Raw genomic sequence first — 21,405 nt, 5'->3', positions numbered from 1 at the left:
CTCAACCCAGTCCAGAGCAGACATGAGGAGTGATGAGTCTGGAAAATCCCTGTGCAAGTATTCTTTTTCTATGGAAGGTACTACAGGTCTCAGCAAGAGTAATGTTGGCCATTAGTCCAAACACTGTTGTCTGTAAGATGAGATATTCTCTGCTGGATGTAAATCTTGAACTGCAGTGAGAGCGCACATTATATGTGGCTCGGGCTGTCCACGTGTCATCCTGGATATGGGCACTGTGTAAAGGATGGCTGCATGGGACTGCTGGAGGAGCAATAAATGGAGAGCTAGCTGTTAGGCAAGGCTTGAACCCAAACCCGGAATCACGCTGAAGTTGATTGGGCAGGGATGAGGCAGTTCTATGGCACCTAGGAATAGAGCACATTGCCATTGGGGGAGTGGAAAGCACGAGCTGCACATAAAGAGGACAGCAGGCCTCCTGTGTTTCAGACCCAGCACCTGTCCCACAGGACCCTCCACGCACAAAAGACTTGCCACCCCGGCCAGCTTGGTCAAGCAGTCCGGCCGACTGCAATGCATCTTGCCTGCGGCTATTCAGCGGCGAAAAACCGCTGCATGGTGACAAATGTACACCAGAAAAGGGGGGCGGCAATAACCACATGCTGCCTGGCAACATATACCAAGCCATGCCATGCAACCACACTGCAGAAAACCCATGGCTACACAAAATTGCCACACCATGGCTACAGAAAAGAAACCCTCAGTGGCTACAGAAATGCCAGCTCAGTCGCTGCACAGACCATATATTGCACACGGCTATACCACGCCCCACAGCGGCTGGACAATAATGCTGCACAGAGGCTGCATAATAATACTGCGCAGTGGCTGGATTATAATGCCGCCCAGTGGCCGACCAATAACGCCACACAGCGGCCAACTGCGGCCCAATGGCCAAGCAATGATGCCGCCAGAGGCCAAGTAATAAAGCCGCCCAGCAGCCAACCAATAGCGTCGCCCAGCAGCTAACCAATAGCGTCGCCCAGGACTGAGATCAAGCAGTTAAGCATGATGCCGCCCAGTTATGCCGCACAGCAGCCAGTCCCACAATTGTTTCTCATGGTGAACATGTCACACGCCGGCAGTAGAAGTGGGAGTGTGTGCGCGCCAGCCTCCTGACGGTAAAAGAGTCGGAGATCACCTAAGCAGTCTCTGTGCGCCAGCTTCACAGACTGTCCAGCAAAGAGAAGTCTCGCACCGGCAAGGAACGGCCGCCAGCACCCAGGAAAGGCCCGGCATCCGGTCCGGGCGCTCGCTGACAAGAGTAGTCGGCCACGCGCGTTGGCAGCGGAACGGACACATGGTGCCCAAGAGGGAGGAAGCCCCTACCCCCCCTTCTTTCACGGCGGAAGACATGCAGCACGGCAAAAAAAAACACTGCAGCGCAGAACATAGCCTTAAGGCAGAGGGAATATTCCACCTCTCCCCCGGTCAAAGCCTTAGTGTAGCTGTGCTGATGAGGAAGTGGGGTGAGGTGTGCAGGGACTATGGTGGATAATCACCTAATCCTGTTTACTCACCTATCTTTGCTCCTCCTTGCTTAGGCTCCCCCGAGCACCAGCAGGGTCACGGCGTCAGCAGCCATACTCGGATGTGAGAGGTTGCTGGAAGTGGGGGGAGTAGTCAGGAACCTCCGGTTACCCCATGGCTGGCAGGAGACAGAGCAGTTAGTGCTGTTCTGGTCCACTTTGTCTTCTTGGAAGATGGGGTAGCAGTGTGTCTGGTGTAGCACTGTTCACACCCTCCCCACTTAGGGACCATTAGGGATATAAGCTCATCTCCGATGCCCAGCTAAAAGAGGAAAATAAAAAAAAACAGAAGACCTGCAGAGCAAGAATGTCTGCCTTCTTCAGACATTAAGTGGAAACTGAGTTAGCTGGATGCCTGCAGGAGGGGTATAGCTAGTGGGAGGAGTTAACATTTTTTATGCTCAGTGTCGCATCCTAGTGGCAGAAGCTATTCCCAAGGTCTTTGCTGTGTCCCCCAATGATACAGAAGAGGAATAATATATTATGTTTACATGCAAAATATACAGTAGTTTATCAGGGTAGGTAAGTATGTGTTGTCATGATGGACTCATGGAACAGTAAGAATAATTCCAGTTTTACCATTCTGTCCATCCTGACAGCACACATGGAAGCAATACCAGATTATTATGGTACCATTAGAGGTGGGGTGGGGGCGATAGGCTGGAGGACCTTCCGTCCAAAGGCCAGCTCCCTACCAGAATCCAAGCGATAATGATTAAAAAATGTGGACGCTAGACCACATTGCGGCCTTACAAATCTGCTCTGTAGAGGCTTCACTACGTTCAGCCCATGAGGAAGCAAGAGCCCTTGTAGAGTGAGCTCTTATCCCCTCCAAGAAAGGTAGATTTCTGGATTTATATGCTTTCTGAATTGCTGTTTTGATCCATCTGGTGATAGTGTCTTTTGATGCTGTTTTTCCTTTATTTTGACCCTGGAATTAAATAAACAGGTTATCTGATTTCCTAAAGGTTGTGAGACCTATAAATAGGTTAAAACTGCACGTCTGATGTCTAGATAATGTAGGTGCCGTTCTTTGTCATTTTTAAAATCCTGACAAAATGAGGGCAGAATTATTTCTTGCTCCATGTGGAAGGTGGACACCACTTTAGGAAAAAAAAGGGGGCTCTATTCCCACAACTATTCTATCATTCAGTACTTTCAAGTAGGCTCGTATCTCACCAATCCGTCCAGCAGTTGTAATGGCTACCAGATAAGCTACTTTAAAAGATAGGTTTTTAAGCGGTACCGAAAGTATGGGCTCAAAGGGAGGCTCGCAGAGACCATCTTACATCACATTAAGGTCCCAAGTAGGAGCCGATCTTCTAATAAATGGTTTGAGCCTATCTGCTCCCCGTAAAAACTTGCATATCCATCTGTTTTCTATCAGTTGTATGTCAAAAAAGGAACTAAGAGCCGCCACCTACAGCTGGAGGGTTCTAGGGTTAAGTCCCTTATCTAGACCTTCTTGTAAGAAAGATCCTCAAACGGATTATTCAGATTTGGACTATCTGATCCGCACCAGTGACGGAATTTCCTCCATACACCACATTATATAATGGAGGTAGTCTCCTTTCGACTCTTTAAGAGTCCTTGGTCTCTTGGAGTATTTTTAAACCCATTTTAACTGCACACCTAAGATAGTTTTGGTATGAAGTATGAATGGGAATGTGATAGCAGGCATTCTTTAGATCTACCATACATATGACTTTGGATTGACTAACCAAGAAAATTGTAGACCTAATGGTCTCCATTTTAAATCAATAATTAGAAATATATTGGTTAAGAGACTTTAAATTAAGTATAGTTCTAAGAGCCATTAGGTTTAGGCACCAAAAATAAAGAAGAAAAAAACAAAACCGCACTCCTTTATAGGAACTGGGATAATAGCTCCTATCTGCAATAGATTCTGAACCCCTTCCTCCAATATTTCTTGAAGAGAAATTGCTTTGGGGTGACCAAAAATTTTCTATGTTAGGGATAAAAACCTCAAATTTGTACCCGCAGAACCCAGGGATTCCCAGAAATCTGGTTCCATCTCCCCGAGAACTAAAGATAATCTACTCCCCTTACAGGACCTGTAGCTTCATTTGGGTTCAGATCTGGGTGGGAAAGAGTTACCTTTGTATCCTTTAGGATATGACCATCAGCCCGTCTTTTCCTTGCTTCTCTGCTCCCTAGGCTAGTACGCCTGCTTTCGAAAGGACAAACTCTTTTTAGGGAGATAATCGGTTGGGAATACTTTTTTTTTTTTTTATCCTCCGCTTTCTCCAGAATTTTGTCTACCTCTGGTCCAAACAAATATTTGCCTTGAAAAGGGATGGAGCATAGTTTATTTTTAGAGAATGTGTCTCTTGCCAAGGCTCTATGCCATAGCGTCCGCCTAGCGGAATTCCCAAGTATTGCATTCCTGGCAGAAAAGTGCACTGATTCTGCTTATGAATCCATCAGGAATCCAGTAGCCTTTTTAAGCAATGGGACACATTTTAATAGCTCTTCTCTAGAGGTCTTTTGTTTTAAATGCCATTCAAGCTGTGAGAGCCATGGATCCATGGTACATGGATCATGCGATGGACGTAGCCGCGATATTAGTTTCTATTAGACTAGTCGTGGATTCGCAAGCTCTTAAGGAGAGAATATACTTTTCTGTCCATAGGTTCTTTTAACTGGGACACATCCTCAAAAGGCAGGAAAGTCTTTTTGATTAACTTGGCCACTTGAATGTCTACTTTTGGCACATCACTCCACAATTTTGTCCTCAGATGCAAAAAGGAGTCTATCTTTGAACTCCCTGGAGGTAGATAGCCTTTTCCCACTCTTCTGTAATGAGTTGCTTTAAAGTCTCATTTATGAGAAAATATTTCCTGCGCCGAGACCCAAGACCCCAGAACATCTCGTCCTGAACTGATCGTGGTTGTTGAACATCTATCACCTCACCATGGTGTTGCAAACTGCAGGTAGCAGATCCTCTAGGTCTTGATTAGAAAAGGAATATTTCTTATCATCATCCATTATTATGGGTGCTGTTGACTCCAATAATTCTCCCTCCGAATGATCCACCTCACATAGTTTAGACATGGAGGATAAATAGCTGTGAGTTTGGGTCCTTTTGTTCTGGTCTAGAAGGCCCAGGCTGGGGCTAGGAGACTGGTTCTATCCTTACAGCTTGAACCTCCTCCCTCACCATTTGACGGACACCTTCCATTAAGGATTAATGCTCTGACAATTTTTGACAAACAGTCAGAACAAATAAGCTTTTTTGCATTGTCTAATTTTTTAGAACACAGTACACATCTTTTAATCCTCTTTTTGTCAGGCTTCGGTTTTGATGGCTTACTCCTGCAATACAGGAGAAGCCATTATACCAGCAATACCACTTGTAACTGTTCTTGTTTGTCCAAGTGGACTACTCACAGATGGTGGGTTTCCCCTGTCACCTTCCATGCTGTCCATAGCGTCTTAGAAGGTGATCCAGAGCTGTATCCCACAGGGTGAGCTCCAGAAAATTCAAAGCCACCACCTTTTCTGAATTTGACGGAGCATGCGTCTGAAGTCATCATCCCACGCCAGCTGCCAGTAGATGCCGGACCCATCTGGAGACATGCCACAGCATTTTCAGAAGGTCAGCGATCCACAGACTTCTATCGCTCCCCTGAGCGGGCACCGGATCCGGACTTCTGCGATGGGGCCACCTTGTCATTCATCCTCCGGCATACATTGAGAACTCCCTCTGTATCCCGTTGGAACAGCAAGAACACTGGAGAATGGTGGTGGCCTTTTGAACTGTCCACTTCCTGTCCCGACAAGGTCAAGAGGGCAACCTCCATGTGTGCTGTCAGGATGGACGTAATCTTTGTTTTTTCTGACGGTCACCATGTGGGGTAAATAATGCATTGCTTTGCTAGATTGGACTTTTACAGACACAGTGATGCCAAATATATTTTTGTTTTTTTATAATTTTTGCAAAAGGGTTTTTTTCTAAAACTTTTATTACCTTTTCATTTTTTCAATAATAGAACTTTATTTAAACTGATTTCTACATTTTTTTGTTGGATCGCTACTCTTGTATAATATAATACCATAGTATTACATTATACCGTGATCTGACAGGCGTTCTATCAAGCCATACCACTGCCATGGCTTGAAAAAGGCAACTTGCAGTCATACCACTGGGTACTTAAGGGCCCACAGCTGCCATGGCAATTGCACCCCGTGATCTCATCGCAAGGGGTCCTTAAAGGGGTTGTCCCGCACCAAAACGTTTTTTTTTTTTTTTTTGCATAGGCCCCCCGTTCAGCGCAGGACAAACCCAAGGGATGTGTTAAAAAAAAAATTTTTACTAACCCGAATCCCCTCTCTGCAACTTCTTCCTTCTTTTCCTCCAAGATGGCCACCAGGATCTTACCCACGATGCACCGCGGGTCTTCTCCCATGGTGCACTGTGGGCTCTGTGCGGTCCATTGCCGATTCCAGCCTCCTGATTGGCTAGAATCGGCACACGTGACAGGGCGGAGCTACGCGATGACGTGTAGAAGGGGGCGGAGCCAGAACGTCGCTCGTGCCCGGACCGACCAGAAGAGAGAAGACCCTTCTGCGCAAGCGCTTCTAAGCGGGCAATTAGACGCTGAAATTAGACGGCACCATGGAGACGGGGACGCCAGCGCAGGGAAGGTGAGTATATAACTTCTGTATGGCACATATTTCATGCACGATGTATATTACAAAGTGCATGTATATGGCCATACAGAAGTGTTTAACTTAACTTGTCATCGCGGGACAACCCCTTTAAGGACCCCCAAACATTGATATATCCATATAAACCTCCGTGACATAAATGTACATCCTGGAGCGTTAAGGAGCTAATACCCCTTAATCAGGCTTGTTACATTATAACTCAGGAAACATTTATACACAACAGATCAGAGACAGTGTGATAAATTTACATTTTTGATTGTTCTCAGCAAGAGAAACCAAGTAATCTTGTAGATATGATACCTTTTAATGGCTAAAAAAAAACCATGATGTTATAGCGAGCTTTCGAACCTACTAAGTAATACTGTCCCTTCTCTGTCTCCACAAACTAATAGGGTTAATAGTAATAGTGCCCAAACTGTGAACCCACAAAGTAATAGCCCCCTCTGTGTCTTCACAAAATATTATAGACCCCTCTGTGGTCCCACAAAGTAAACATACATCCTCTGTGCCTCTCAAAATGAAAGTAATAAAGCCTCTAAAAAGTAACAGTGCCCCCTCTGTAATGGCACAGAGGAATAGTAATCCTTTGTGCTCTTCAAAGCCCTCACAAAAGTATAGTCCTCTCACTGTGCCTGCAGGGACCAGCGTGTACTTACCTGTGCCCGCGGCTCCGGCTGTTTGATGTGCCGACTTGCCGGGCAGCCGGCGCATGCGCAGACCGGAGCCGGCGGCGGGTGAGTGACATTTCTATGCGGGGCTCTGCGAGACCCGCACAGAAATAGAGTATGCCGCAATTTGTTTGCTGCGCAAGATTTTGCGCGGCCAAATCGCGGCCGTCTGCATAGGATTGTGTTTGTTAACGCAATCCTATGCAGGCTTCCAGCGGCAGAAATTCTGCGGTAAATCCCGCCGCGGAATTTCCGCTCGTGTGCAGGGGCCCATACACAGAGATTCTTAAAAGTACAAGATGTGCAAAGTTCATACATGTCACTTATCTCTAGGTCTTCATGCAAGTGTGATCACATTTTCACTGAACCTCAGTAGACCAAAAACTTCTACAATCCAGATGCCGGTAAAAATTTGCGTCATGGAATGTCTGACTAACTCCCAGAAAAGAATCCCTACTAAATGTAATAGCGATATCAGGTTGTCACTGGAGGCTGTACAGGGAGAGAGATTATAACAACAGGTTATGATATTTTTCCTGCTATCACAGGCAGCTTCCACTCTCCCACACTTCCATTACAGAGAAACAATACTCGGAAGTAAACGTTTCATCCTCCCAGACTTTAAACGAGTGCTGTGCATATAATATTGTACTTTAAGTGCTAGCTTTAATATTAGCAAGTGCTTAAAGTCTTGATATACTTGCCAATGAAGGGTTGAAATGTCATTGTATTAACCCCTTAGTGACGGAGCTTTTTTGCTTCTTTCCATTTTTGTTTTTTCCTACTCCCTTTTAAAAAATTGTAGCTCCTTTATTTATCCATCGACGTCGCTGTATGTGGGCTTGTTTTTTGCGGGACGAGTTGTATTTTTCAATGGCACTATTTATTGTACCATATAATTTACTGAAAAACTTTTTAAAAATTCTAAGCGGAGAGAAATGGAAAATAAACGACATTCCACCATTTTTCGGTGCGTCCTGTTTCTACGGCACACAAACTGCAACAAAAACGACCTGATATTTTTATTCGATGGGTCAGTATGATTACTACGATACCAAACTTATATAGTATTTTTTTTTAAGCTATTTAATTTTTTTAAATTATTTTCTGCGGTCATTTTGTGCGCGCGATAACTTTTTTATTTTTCCGTCGACGTAGTTAAGCAAGGGCTCATTTTTTGCGGGATGTCCTGTAGTTTCCGATAGTATCAATTTGGAATACATACGACTTTTTGATCGCTTTCTATTGTGTTTTTTCTGGGAGACAGGGTAACTAAAAAAGTGTATTTCTGGCATTATTTTTTTTTCGGACGTTCACCGCGCAGAAAAAATAATGCACTACTTTGATAGATCGGACTTTTACGGACGCGGCGATATCAAATACATATTTTTATTTTATGATTTAGATTTTTTAATAATAGATATGGCAAAAGGGGGGTGATTTAAACTTTTATAACTTTTTTTATTTAACAATTAAAAAAAAACTTTATTGATTTTTTTTTCTACTTTACTTTGAAGTCCCCCTGGGGGACTTTAACATGCGATGCTTTGATCGCTCCTGCAGTATGACGTAATGCTATAGCATTACGTCATACTGCCTTTTGACAGGCAGTCTATCAAGTCACCCTGTGTGGATGGCTTGATAGGCAGTCTGTTAAGGCAGCCCTGGGGGCCATTTGTTAAGCTCCAGGCTGCCATGACACCTGCACGGCTCCCCCGATCTCACCGCGAGGGGGCCGTGCAGGACCCCCAAACAGCGTTTGGGAGATTTAAATGCCGCTGTCAGAATTAAAGGGTTAATAGCCGTGATCGTCCGAATGGCCGAGCGCGGCTATTGCCCGCGGGTGTCAGCTGTAATAAACAGCTGACGCCCGCGCTGTATGGAGGGAGATAGCGGCGCTACCTCCCTCCATACACGTCCTGCAATAGCAGGACGTATTTTTACGATAGCGCCGTCACTAAAGGGTTAAAATTGTCCAACCACCAGTGAATAATCAATTGTTTGAAAAGACATTTACAGGGTCTGAAAAAGCTATCCACGGTGTAGTAATGCACGTTTGGAACCACTATCTTTTTTTGTCTCAGAATATTTTATTGTTTTCAATTTTAACAGTAAGGTATAGTCTGATATATCCCCACGCAGGGGGTCTAATAGAACAAGTATGTAAGCAAAATATACAAATTTTTTTAGAACAATTTTTTAAGATTGTGAGTTCTCTGCTACATAGCAAGTTTGAAAGTATTTGAAAATGACACAACAGTTAATAAACAAGATAAACATTTGTGAGTCCACACTAGCTGATCATGTTTGTAAGTTTGCTTTGTTTGTGAGTTGTCTCTCCCCCCCCCCCCCTTCATCCATCCCCCCTCTTGCCTGTTATACCGTATAACTGCTGCAGTGTGTCTTTAACTTTTCGTTTAAGTATGTATCCCTGTTCTTGAGACTGGTCGGTCTCTCGTCATAAGTTTTTCCCCAAGGCATTTGTTCTCTATGGATTTTTTTTTTTTTAAATTATTCGTCACCTTTGTCTTTAGGCAGTGGGGTTATTCATTCCCTGCGTATCTTCCTTTTATGCACTAAGGGGTCTAGCCAGGCCTGGTATTTCCAGATATTCCGCCCAGGGTCTCCAGGTCTTTAAAAATAGTTCCATGTTATCTTCTCTCATGGCTGTTAATTTCTCGTAAAGCATCATTCTTGATACCCTAGCGGTTATTGGTTCTAGAGAGAGAGTGGGTTTCATCCATTGGGATGCAATGTAGATTCTCGTTGATATATATATATATATATATATATATATATATATATGTTGAGAAAGTTTATGTTGTTGGTTGTTATAGCCTAAAGGCTTGTCAGCTAGCAGACAGGCAGATACCACCGGGCGGAATACCTAGTCTAGAACCCCAGAGACAAGTCTGGATACTTCTTATAATAGCCTGGCCACCCGTGGGCAGGTCCACCAGATGTGGGGTATTGTGCCCAGGCTGTTGCAGCCCCTAAAGCAGTTCGGGGAAGCCGAAGGGGGATATTTATGTTTTATTGTAGGTACTATATATGAGTTTAGTTTAGTTTCCCTAATGGGCTTGTTCATGTTGGAGAAAAGTAGCGATATTAGGCCTGGTTGGAGTGGGGCCCATAGGCATGTTCCTTCGAATGGCGTGGGGACCAGTGGGGGATCTGTGAGATCTATCAGGGAGCGGAGGAAACTGTAGATTTGTTTCAGTTCAAGCCAAAGGTGATCTGGGATTTTATGTTTTTCAATCAATTGTTGAGGGGAGAGAAGTTTACCCCAAGACATAAACTGGTGGATTAACATGAGGTGGTTAGTTTTCCACCATTAGTAGTTTTCTTCTCGCAGATTTAAAGGAAAGGCTTGATTGGGGATGACTGGTAGTAGCGGGGAAGTTTTCGAAATCAGGGCGTACTTAAATCTATTTCTCCTCCATATTAGGAACTGGTGGTAGGTTAATGGGGCCAGCTGACGTATATTTGTGGCTTTCCACTTTCTGTCCCAGAAGATATTCTTTAGTGTTACTGGGGCCAGGAGGGCGGTTTCTATATCTACCCATAGAGGTCTTTTATCCCCTGCGGAAATAGAGGGAATTTGTGCTAGTTGGGCAGCTGTGTAGTATTTTTTTAAATTAGGTACGGATAGGCCTCCAAGTCTCTTATGGTAATGCATTATTTTTTGCTTTATTCTGGGTTTTTTGTTTTTCCAGATGAAGTGGGAGATTGAGTTTTGCATCTCCTGAAGGTCTCTTGCGGGGATTTCTATCGGGAGGCATCTAAATGGGTAAAGTAGGCGGGGCAGGATGTTCATTTTTATTGAGTTGATGCGTCCTATCCATGAGATGGCGTGCTGTGTCCAGTTTTTCAGATCAGCTTTTAATGAGGCGAATAGAGGTGGGTAGTTCCATTTGTATAGATTGTCTAAATTGTGGGTGAGTTTGATGCCTAGGTATGTGATGTAGTGTGGGCAAGCTTTGAATCCGAAATTTAATTTTATCAATTTCTGGGCGTGGGCAGGTATATTGTGAAAAAGGGCTTCTGATTTTTTCCATATGGACTACCAATCCCGATACCTCCGCAAAAGGGTCCAGGGTTTTTATTAGATTGAGTAAAGAGGTAAGTGGTCTCGTTAAGGTGAGGAGGATATCATCCGCGAAAAGGGTGACCTTGTATTCTTTATTTTTTACTAGCAGGCTTGATATGTTCGGGTTATTTCTAATGAGCTGAGCAAGGGGCTCCATCGCCAGGGCGAATAGAGCTGGGGACAGGGGGCCGCCTTGCCGAGTTCCGGAACCACTCTCTTTTTTTTAAGACCAGGTACTATGGTCGATTAAACCAACTTAAGAGTACCTATAAGTTTAATGGCGCTTCGAGATTTCGTTTCTGATTGCTCATAATGTCACATTTGCCCTGTGTTTGGCCTTTTGTACACAAGAGGTTTTATACTTTAGGGGTTTTTCATTATAGCAGGTGTATACCATCCTTGTTATACTTTACTTTTTTTCTTACTTTTTTGAATTAACAATGCCTGAATCTCACCTACTCTACGAGCTGTAGTGATGGCTACTAAAAACAAAGTTTTCCAGTTTAAAAACCTAATTGATATAGACCCTATTGGTCCTGATAGTACCAAAAGCACCAAGTTTAGCTCCCAAGGAGGAACCAGATTAAAGACTCTCGGTCTTAGTCAATCTGCCAACTTCAAAAATCTAGCGACCCAACTGACCTCTGACAATTTAGCATCATAAAAAACACTAAGCGCTGCCACTTGTACCTTAAGAGTACTAGGTGAGAGTCCCAAAACCAATCCTTCTCGCAAAATATCCAAGATTACTACCAAATCTAGAGATGCAAAATTCAATTGCCGAATCTCGCACCAGAAAGAGAATTTTTCCCAGACTTTTAAATAAATCTTGTAGTTTCTTTCCTACTGGCTAGTAATGTATTCACTACTATATGCGAAAAACCCTCATTTAAAAACAGGGACTTTTCAATAGCTATGCCGCCAGATGCAGCCCCCCCCCCCACTCCTTGATGTCTCAGGGGGCCCCATGTTAGGAGGTTTCCGCGAGATGGCAGCAATAGAGGATTGCTGATGCCTTGGCTCCTTAGCAGGGAGAACCAACTCATTTTGGGCCAATAACGAACTGACCATGAAAAGGCAGCGAGCATGACTTGCCCTTAGAGAATGTATCACCTGACCAGGTTGTAAGCCGAAGTACCATTCTAGAAGAATTGGACAGAGCTGCAGATCTTGCTGCCAACCTCAAAGTTTCAGCCACAGAATCCATCAAAAAACTAGTTGCCATTTAAAGGCAACAAATCCAAGATCTGCTCTCTGGTGTCTTGGTTTGGACACGCATCTCTAACTGCCCAAGCCAAACATGCAGGGTTCTGGCCACACACGTGGTGGCAACACCAGGCCTAAACAGACCAAAGGCTGCCTCCCAAGTTTTTTTGAGGAGGCTTTCAGCCTTACGATCCATTGGATCCTTCAGGTGTGTGGCATCTTCAAAAGGAAGGGATGTACATTTTGCCACCTTTGCAACATCATCATCAACTTTAGGAACTTTATCCCAATCTGCGCTTATCTCATCAGAAAAAGGATAACATTTTAATGCCCCTATAACTGCCCCCAACATTAGGCTTCTTCCACTCCTTCCTGATCATTTTCTGAATATTCTTATGTATCGGGAAGGTGGATCTTTGCCGCTCCCCTAGGTCCCCAAAAACCTTGTCCTGAATAGACCTCAGTATCACAGGATCCTCCACATTAAGCGTGCACCTAATAGCCCTAATTAGCTCCTATATGTCTTTTGAGCTAAAAAGGCATTTCCTGTATTCCTCCTTGTCAGAGGAATCCATCATTGCACCCTCCAATTCACCCTCTGAAAGCCTAAAACTTTCTTTAGAGTCCACATCTACCTCTCTACTGCAGGGTCTTTTAGTCGTCCGAGTAGCAGGTGTAAAGGAGAGAGCCACATCATGAGATACCAGGGCTATGGGGACTTCATCCCTCACCATCATTTTAATATCATCCATAAAGCCCCCTGACTTCTCTTTAACCAGCCAGGCTATACAGATCTTGCACAGTAAACTTGGAATATTCCTGAGGTTGTCTCCTCATACAGGTAGCGCATTTTTTTGGGCCTAGTTTTAGAGGATCCCGCCGTGGATTTGTCTGCCTAACAAAACATAAGGCAATAACACACCTGTGCTTCCAAAACATATGCTGTGTATGAGGTGCCCCATCGGCTACTTACTACACCAGAGGTCGCAGCCTGTACGGGGGTTTCAGACATTGGAGCACTCATCCTACATCAGGTAGCACTACAGGTTTACTTTCATAGAACTTGGATAATTATCCCGAGACTCTAGCAGCAGCTTCTTGCTTCGCCTGGTTCCTTATTTGAATCTGCCGCCTTCCCAAAGCCTCCCTCGCTGGCGTTTCATATCACATGACGAACGCACGTCAGTCACCTGAACAGAACCCCTGCCCACTGATAACAGTGATCATTTTACCGGGAACTGCATACAGCGGTTCCCTGTGAAACATGTTAGCCGGGAGCAGAGGGATCTTAAATTTCTCGGGGCGCGAGCTCTTCTGCGCAAAAGGCGACGTGAGGTCTTGGAAGGACCATTTCAACTTTTCCCATGGGCCCAGTAACTGGTAACCGTGGTCCTTGGTGACATCTCCTGTCTCCCGGCTACCTATAGGTAGCCAGGACGTTTTAAATCTCCCGGGTGATCCAGGCTTCTGCGCATGCGCCAATTCTTCCTTGGCGCGCATGCGCAGAAGACGGCCGAGGGTCCGCTCCGGAGCAGAACATCGCCAGGCATTGTGGAGGACCTGGGTGAGAAGTTTCAGCCCCCCTCATGGATGCGATCTTTTTTTCACTTTTTATTTACTTTAATGCGAACAGCGCTATCCATTGGATAGTGCTGATCGCATTATCAGGGGGGTTTCCCTGCAGCTCGGGATGACAGCTCCAGGTTGTTGGCTACCTCCGGTAACTGACAGCATGAAGCTGTCACGTCCAGAGCCTGCAGGGCTTTAATCTTCAGGGGATGCATGTTTTTACATCTCTGAGAATTAAAGCCTACTTAAGCAGAACATAAAAAGGCAATGGTGCTGTCACTAAGGGGTTAAAGCTCGAAGTATTGCCCTCTACCTGATACAGGATGAGGCAGAAAAATTGTCTCCTCATACTCCTTTGTGAAGAAACCCTAACCCTGAAACTTCCAAGAAGTGCCAGACATTATTTTCTGGAGGCGCCATGCGATAACTACTCTCTTGAATATGGTTGAGAATGGTGTTAGTAGCTTTTCACAATTACAGATATGATCAGGCCTTCCTAATAACTCCCTTTCTAGATACTTCTGTCTTGCCATTGGAGCCCAATTTGGAGACCTGAACATACTCCTCACACTGACCTGACTAGAAGAGCTGGCACAGATGGCCAACCGTCTGAAGCCACTTTCCTGTTAACTGACAAGGAGTCTTCCTTCGCTGGGAGATGGGGGCTCTTGAAAAATGGGGCCCAGACATACCGGACCTGGACTCTGATGACCAAAGTGACCTCCTGGCCAACTAGTGGCCACCCTTTATAAGTGCAAGAGACAGGTTAATCGAAGTCAAGTTCCTGCACAAGACAGTTCATTAAAGATTTCCAGTGAACCACTTCCTGTGTATCATGGGCCTAATTTCCAATGCAGACTGTCCAAGATGCTTAATGAGTGCGGGCACAATTATGTAGGTTTTGGGAATGCCATGCTTTACAGACCTATTGAAGGGATGTCGTCAAATTTATGGAGACGCACCAAATGCCCCCGCGCATCCTGAAATTTGTCTCTTTAGTCTTGCGGAAGACATTCCAGTTGACACAGTAACACGTACCCTATATAAATTGCTGTTCTATTATGCTAAAAAAGTGATATTGCTTAACTGGAAACACCCAAAAAGACCTACTAGGGCTGCTTGGCAACGTTAAGTAAATGGGGTCATCCCTCTATATAAACTGACATATATGGCCCGAGATTGCCCTGCCAAATTTGCTACGATATGGGGCCAATGGGTTGACTGCCCTAATACTGCATCAGATGTATGTGACTAACCTCTCAGCCAGGTGAAACTTGAAAGTCTCTCCTTTTTCACTCCTCGCTATGCACGAGGATGCTGAATGCTTAGTGTGGCTACAGTCGTAAAACTTTTGTAATTTTATGTTTATCATTATTTCTCAGGTTGGGATTCTCAAGTTCTGTTATTTGGGGGTGTGGGAGGGGGGAAATAAAAGGGTATATACAGCCATAAAGGATGGAGAGAGTTCAAAAGTTCTGATGACTGAAATCACAATACTGCCGAGGTCTTTTCCTTTGTATATTTGTAACATATTGTAGGAGAATACCCAATAAACATTTCTTTAAAAAAAAAAAAAAAAAAGATATCCAATATTTATTACAACTATATGGGCTAATAAGCCCTACAACTTACAGACAAAAATAAAAAAAAACAGATAGTAGAAATTATCAGGATATGCATGTGCTGTGGTCATTGTTTATGTGTACTATGACACATTTATCAAGGCTTTAGTGAGCATGCCACGTCTCTTGGTTTTGATGGCAACCCGCAATTTCCGCAGCAGTGAAGCGCAGTATGCCCCAGTAATTGTGGTACCCTTTGCTAGGAAATCCATCAAGACTACTTCATGCTGGTCCCAACAGACTGTGAGTATGACCTTGCCTGCCAAGGGCTGGGCACATGCCTTCTTTGGAGGTGGCGAGTCCAGATTCTTCCATTGCATCGACTGGTCTTTAGTCTCAGATTAATGTGGTGGACCCAGTTTTCATGCTTTTTGATCAGTCTGTTGAAAAAATGCTCCTGGTTTCCATGGTACTTTGTCAAAAGAGCCTGGGAGCATTCAACTCGTTCCTGCTTCTGGAAAGTTGTGAGCAGACTGGCAACCCAGTGAGTGGATACCTTACCCATATAAAGATGGTCTTGGATGATTTTTTTCCATATACCCCACATTAATCTTTACATTTTGGGCTAGATCGCGAAGGGTTACGCAGTGACTTTCCAAAACGGCAGCCTCCACTTGCTGGATGGGGTTTTCATCAATAGCGAAGTGAGGTTGCCCTGGAATTGGAACTGTTTGACTACATCATATGATGGGGAATCCTGCCCATAAACCTCTTTCATCTCATTGAATGTCTCCTTTGGAGTGCAGCCTTTCAAGTAAAGGAACTTGATGACTGCTCTGGGTAAAGGTTTTGGAAATAACATTAAAGGATTTGAGTAACACTAGTGCTAGCAGATCACTGCAGAGTTTATAGAATCAAGGTGCAAATTTGTCCGGTCCCAGACTTTTACCTATCTTCGGATTTTGAATTACTTTAAGAATTTCTGATTCAGTAGAGTCACGGTCCAAATCAATTGCTTCTTCATTTGGAATAGGATCGGGGATATATCTATCTAGGTAGGTCCAAATACTGTCTGCGGTCTGGGCTTGAGGATCCTCTGTGTTACCTTTAAAACTATATAGGGATTGATAACCGGTCTCTAAAATGTTACCTTTAATTATTATATAAGGATTGGTAATAGTTCTCTAAATTGTCAGGAGTTGAGTGAACTAGACCTTTGTTGGGGGAGGTGATAGAGAATATAAAAGGAGGGGATAATTTGGCATGATCCAGCAGGAGAGGGTAGGCTAGAAGGGGGGCACCAAGCCATGTATATAGGTATAGGAGAAATCTCCCTCCATACCTACACGTTGATCCCCAGGAAGATCATCATTCCTGCACTGGCGGTGTCTGCTGGGCTCCAGTTGCATGGCGCGCCAAAGCAGCATTCAATAGTGCCTTGTTCTCCCTCTGAAACAGACAGACGTCTGGCGGGAACCTTCTTACAACCTATACTATAGCTGGTAGGTGGAGGAGCAGGTTAATGATGTCTGGAGAAATCGATGATGTACCAGGAGCTCGCAGGGTGCACGGCTCACTCCACCATCCGCAAGCCACGTCCCTTGGGATACAATTGATTTAAATGTTTTTGTTCACGTTTTGTATTGTATACTTATGAATAAAGTGGTTTTGCATTTCCTTCCAGAGTGTAGTGTTCAGCATCCTTATAAGTGGTCTCTTCTCTTTTTTATGGTTTGCCAAAAGACCCATTTTGGATACAGATATGTATTTTTTTGTTCATAGGGTGTGGTGCCCGCTCTTTCACTTATTATTAGCAGATATTTTTTTCTGCAGTAGCACAGTCAATCAAGATCAGCAATAACACTTGTTGCTCATTATGAAAACATCAATGATAAATTATTGTTATAATCCCTTAACGATTAACAAAATATGCCGACAACTGGTTAGTAGAAATGAGCCTTTACAAATGCAGAGGGCAGTGAGAGAACACTTTCAATTTGGTGTCTAGACACAGACATCTTCACTTGTAGAAAACTCATGTCCATTTTATTTAAATTTATTTTACCACTATTTTACATATCTAGTTGCACATTATATACATGGGGAACTCAGTTTTCTTTTTTCAGAGAGCAAAGTAACTCCAATCATGACTGGACTTGAAAAGTATAAATTCACCAGATGGATCCCTTTAGGAAAAAAACAAAACATATCTATTAGATGCTCTTACAAAATCATTCCTGTTTGGAGGTTCCAATTGAATGCACTCACCATTAAAATTCCTCTCGGTCTATGTAGTTTTTGGCACTGGAGTGCTGTGGCTGCAACCACATTCTGGTTCTTGGCCAATCAGGTCTTACAGACATCTTCATCTGCATAAGATGCTGCTTTATATTTGTGACCTAATGTTTTTCATTTTAGATTGAACATGATACAATTTTCCCACATATGTTCTGTATCAATTCTGCATGTTTTTCAAGATCACTGCTTACAGTTATTCAATAGGAACCTTCATTGTATACTTCCAATGGATGAAAAGGTGTCCTGGTCATGGGATGGACAAACAGGTGCACGGTTAGACAACAAAGCTCTGATAACTGTATTATAATCATCTTGTACCTGTGTGCCCATCACATAACCAAGGTAGATGCCTGTTATCTACTGGAAATACACCATTTGAATGATAGCAGAGATCATGAAAAACATAAGGAATTTATAGAGAATGTATATTGCAAATCGTATAACTTTTCATTGTACAAAGAACTTATTTGTAGAAACTAAAACATCCTTATTAGAGATGAGCGAATATACTCATTTCGAGTAATTACTCGATCGAGCACCGCGATTTTCGAGTACTTCCGTACTCGGGTGAAAAGATTCGGGGGGCGGGGGGAGGCGTGGCGGAGCGGGGGTACTAGCGGGGAACAGGGGGGAGCCCTCTCTCTCTCCCTCTCCCCCCCACTCTCCGCTGCAACCCCCCACTCACCCACGGCGCCCCCCGAATCTTTTCACCCGAGTACGGAAGTACTTGAAAATCGCGGCGCTCGGGCGAAAAAGGGGCGTGGCCGAGTAGGTTCACTCATCTCTTATCCTTATCTCTCTTGTGGCAGGCATATATCTGCACATTAGTAGTTTTTGGATACTGCACAGTTTACATCTGTAAAAAGACTAAAATAACCAAACAATATGAAAAAAAAAAACATACATTTTATTGGACAACTGCAAGCACCTTAAGTCACAATTGGTTACTGTTACAACACGGGGTATTTTTCACATCTAATTATTGCAAAGGCTTGTGATTAAACCGCGATGGATAAGTTGAGAAAAGAAAAAAGTGGCACCATAATTTGTAAAACCAGAAATAAATTTACATTCAATCCACAGACTTCTAAAAAAGGTTAACAGATCTCTGCTTACATTCTAAAATCTGCATCACCTATAACATTGTATTTCTACTCTGTATTGTAAAGGGAGCACTTGAACAATCTGAATATTGAAAGGGAAAATTCATTGCTAGTAGTTCATTTATCCAAAATACAAGTAACCAGTGCATTTCTTTTAAAAAAATAATGCTGAATTATATGTACAACTAAGCAATTGTGAAATGGGCCAGTTGATGTTCAGAATCTTACACCAAATGATAGCTAAGCCCACTGCACTACATACTGAAGCAAGGTTGGTTTTAAAATCTTTTAAGTTATTTTGCATATGTGCAAAAATATAATAAAGGTTAACTTGGACATCATACACATCATAACCCCAGTGGCGATTTAAATTGCTAATGTAAAGTACAACATTAATATGCTCTTACAAGAATACTAACTATTGTAGAAGTTTGCCACAAAAAAAAGTTGAGAATCTGTTTCTTACCTAACATCCGAGATCCTAGTTTTACGAGATTTCATTTTTAAATACCTTACCACCTCTAGTAGTTATTCAAACTTCTCTCAGCTTGAACACCACTCATGTTTACTTATTTTTGAAGTAACATCATTAAAAAGTTCTTACATTTTCACATGTCTTCTCAACAAAAAGACATGCAAGATGTTTTCTACACAGACATCTGGAAAAAGATTTCACTTTTCAAAGGGGTAAAACGTCAGCACTCTTGTTGGAGGAGCATTATTTCATAGAAGTGGATCTTCTCGATAAACTCCTGTGCTCTGCGCCAAAGAGACAGACGGGGGGCAAGTTCATGGGGCATACAATACAAATGGTCTATTGTGAGTGTGCAGACTAAATGTATTTTGCAAAGAGGAGGTAGCTGAAAGTATACAGAGATGGGCTTGGCCTCACCTGCAAAGATGAAATGTTGCTGTAGCAATTTTAAAACCTACAAAACAATATGAGTGTTATAATGTGCATATGTTAATTTAACTACAAAGAAGTTGACTTCCCCTAAAGTGCCACTTCAGGTAATTATTTTTAAAAAAGTGGAGCAGCTTCATTTAGCAAAACTCAGGAGATGTTTCCATACCTTCTAGAAAAGCAGATATTCATTACATGCACAAAGCTAAAATTATGTTGAGGAGATTGATCTGCTTTGGAACCGTAATCCCCCTTACCTGTAAGTAACCCTTCATTGCTAGATGGACAGATAACATAATGCAGCCCTCTATCGCAATGCAAGGGTGTTAATGAAAATAAACATTTACAAAGTGAATGTACATACACTATAGTACAAGTATGATAATCCCTCGGTTAAGGTAAAAAGTTTACAGGGCTCTTGGATTAGGCCTGTTTTTCTTTTCAAAAGCTTGGATTTACCCAACATCTGCTAAAACTTTTCTTCATAAATAGTTACAAAATCTGGCAGACACATGGAAAAAAACGTACTCCTTGTTCAAAAATTGGACATCTGAATGCCACGTAACATGAAAAACAAGACCAGATTTCATTTTTTTTTTCCTTTGTTTTTTTTTTCTCCCCAGTCCCCATCCCCAGAAAAAGTGGGTCAGTAAAGCTTACAGCTGAAGACATAGAGGCTAATTTTTCCAATGACCACAGCACACACCAAGCAAAGAAAAACAAAACAGAAACAAAGTACAGTACTTCAAAAAGAAAGTCTGAGGCTAAAGCCAGATCACTCATAATCCTTTTATAGATACTGTGAAAGTCAGCTGTTAGATCCAAAGGAGCAGAGCAACTCTGAAGACCAAAACATTTTCTAAGAGCTTAACCAGGGATGTCTCAGGCACTCGCTAGCAGATGCACGCTTCTCTGGGACCATTTCCAGCATAGGAGTGAGAAAATCTGTAAACTGTGCAGCATCTTCATGAGGCCACCCGTACTTCTCTACCAGAACGTCAAAGAGACTCCAGGGCTTTAATTTAGTGATGTGTCGAAGCTCTCCTAAATGGTTTGAAACATACTTTTAGTAAGGTGCTAGAGACGAAGCAGAGTCCTATAGCTTACTATACATCAGGACAAATCATTAATACAAATCTCTTTTACAAAATGGATCAGTTAAGGCCCATTTAGACGAAACTATTCGTTCAAAAGGGTTCAGACTACTGTGAGAATTTGAACGATAGTCGTCCCATGTTAATGCATGCAGAGACTGAACGAGAGTTATTCAGTTGTTCACTTTCTGCATGCAGAAAACTGAATGACGAGCCGTTAAGTTCTGATTGGCTGTCTGCTTACTGTGAATGGAGGTGGGAGGCTGGAGAATGCTCCCCGGTCCACTCCGCTTCCATGCCGGCAGGACTTTCAGCGATACTCGCTCCTGTGTAACAGCACAACAGCACAGGAGCAAGCATCACTGTAATGAGCTGTTAGGCATCGCTTGGCCAACAGTTCGTCCCATCTGATTCCGGTTATGCCCAATAGGGTCACAGTACAAAATGCCTTGTGTTGCAAACAACTAAAGTTACTACATGGCTTTCCAGACAACACTCAATATATACAGTAAAAGTGATAATTTTGCATACACCTTAGCCACAGTCATTAAAACTCAGTTTCTCACAATTCCTAACGTTCAATCCTAATATACATCTCTTCTAATAGGCCAGTTAGGATCACTACTATATTTCAAGAATGTGAAATGTCAGAATACTACTAGAGACAATGATTTA

The 21,405-nt window shown here is 43.1% G+C and overlaps 1 protein-coding gene across 6 annotated transcripts in view; it reads right to left on the bottom strand.

The window, feature by feature from the left end:
- Positions 1-18,515: 18,515 nt before the first annotated feature.
- Positions 18,516-21,405, bottom strand: part of SRPK2 (SRSF protein kinase 2) — a 126,246-nt gene continuing 123,356 nt past the window's right edge. For all 6 annotated transcript variants that reach the window (XM_066591956.1, XM_066591955.1, XM_066591960.1 and 3 more), the window contains one exon: positions 18,516-20,680. In XM_066591956.1, coding sequence (XP_066448053.1) covers positions 20,496-20,680 — 185 coding nt within the window. In that variant the 3' untranslated portion in view covers positions 18,516-20,495. The remainder of the gene's footprint in view (positions 20,681-21,405) is intronic.

The sequence above is a fragment of the Eleutherodactylus coqui genome, chromosome 2 (assembly GCF_035609145.1).
Source record: "Eleutherodactylus coqui strain aEleCoq1 chromosome 2, aEleCoq1.hap1, whole genome shotgun sequence".
Classification (NCBI taxonomy): Eukaryota; Metazoa; Chordata; class Amphibia; order Anura; family Eleutherodactylidae; genus Eleutherodactylus; species Eleutherodactylus coqui.
This window is presented reverse-complemented; position numbering and strand designations above follow the sequence as displayed.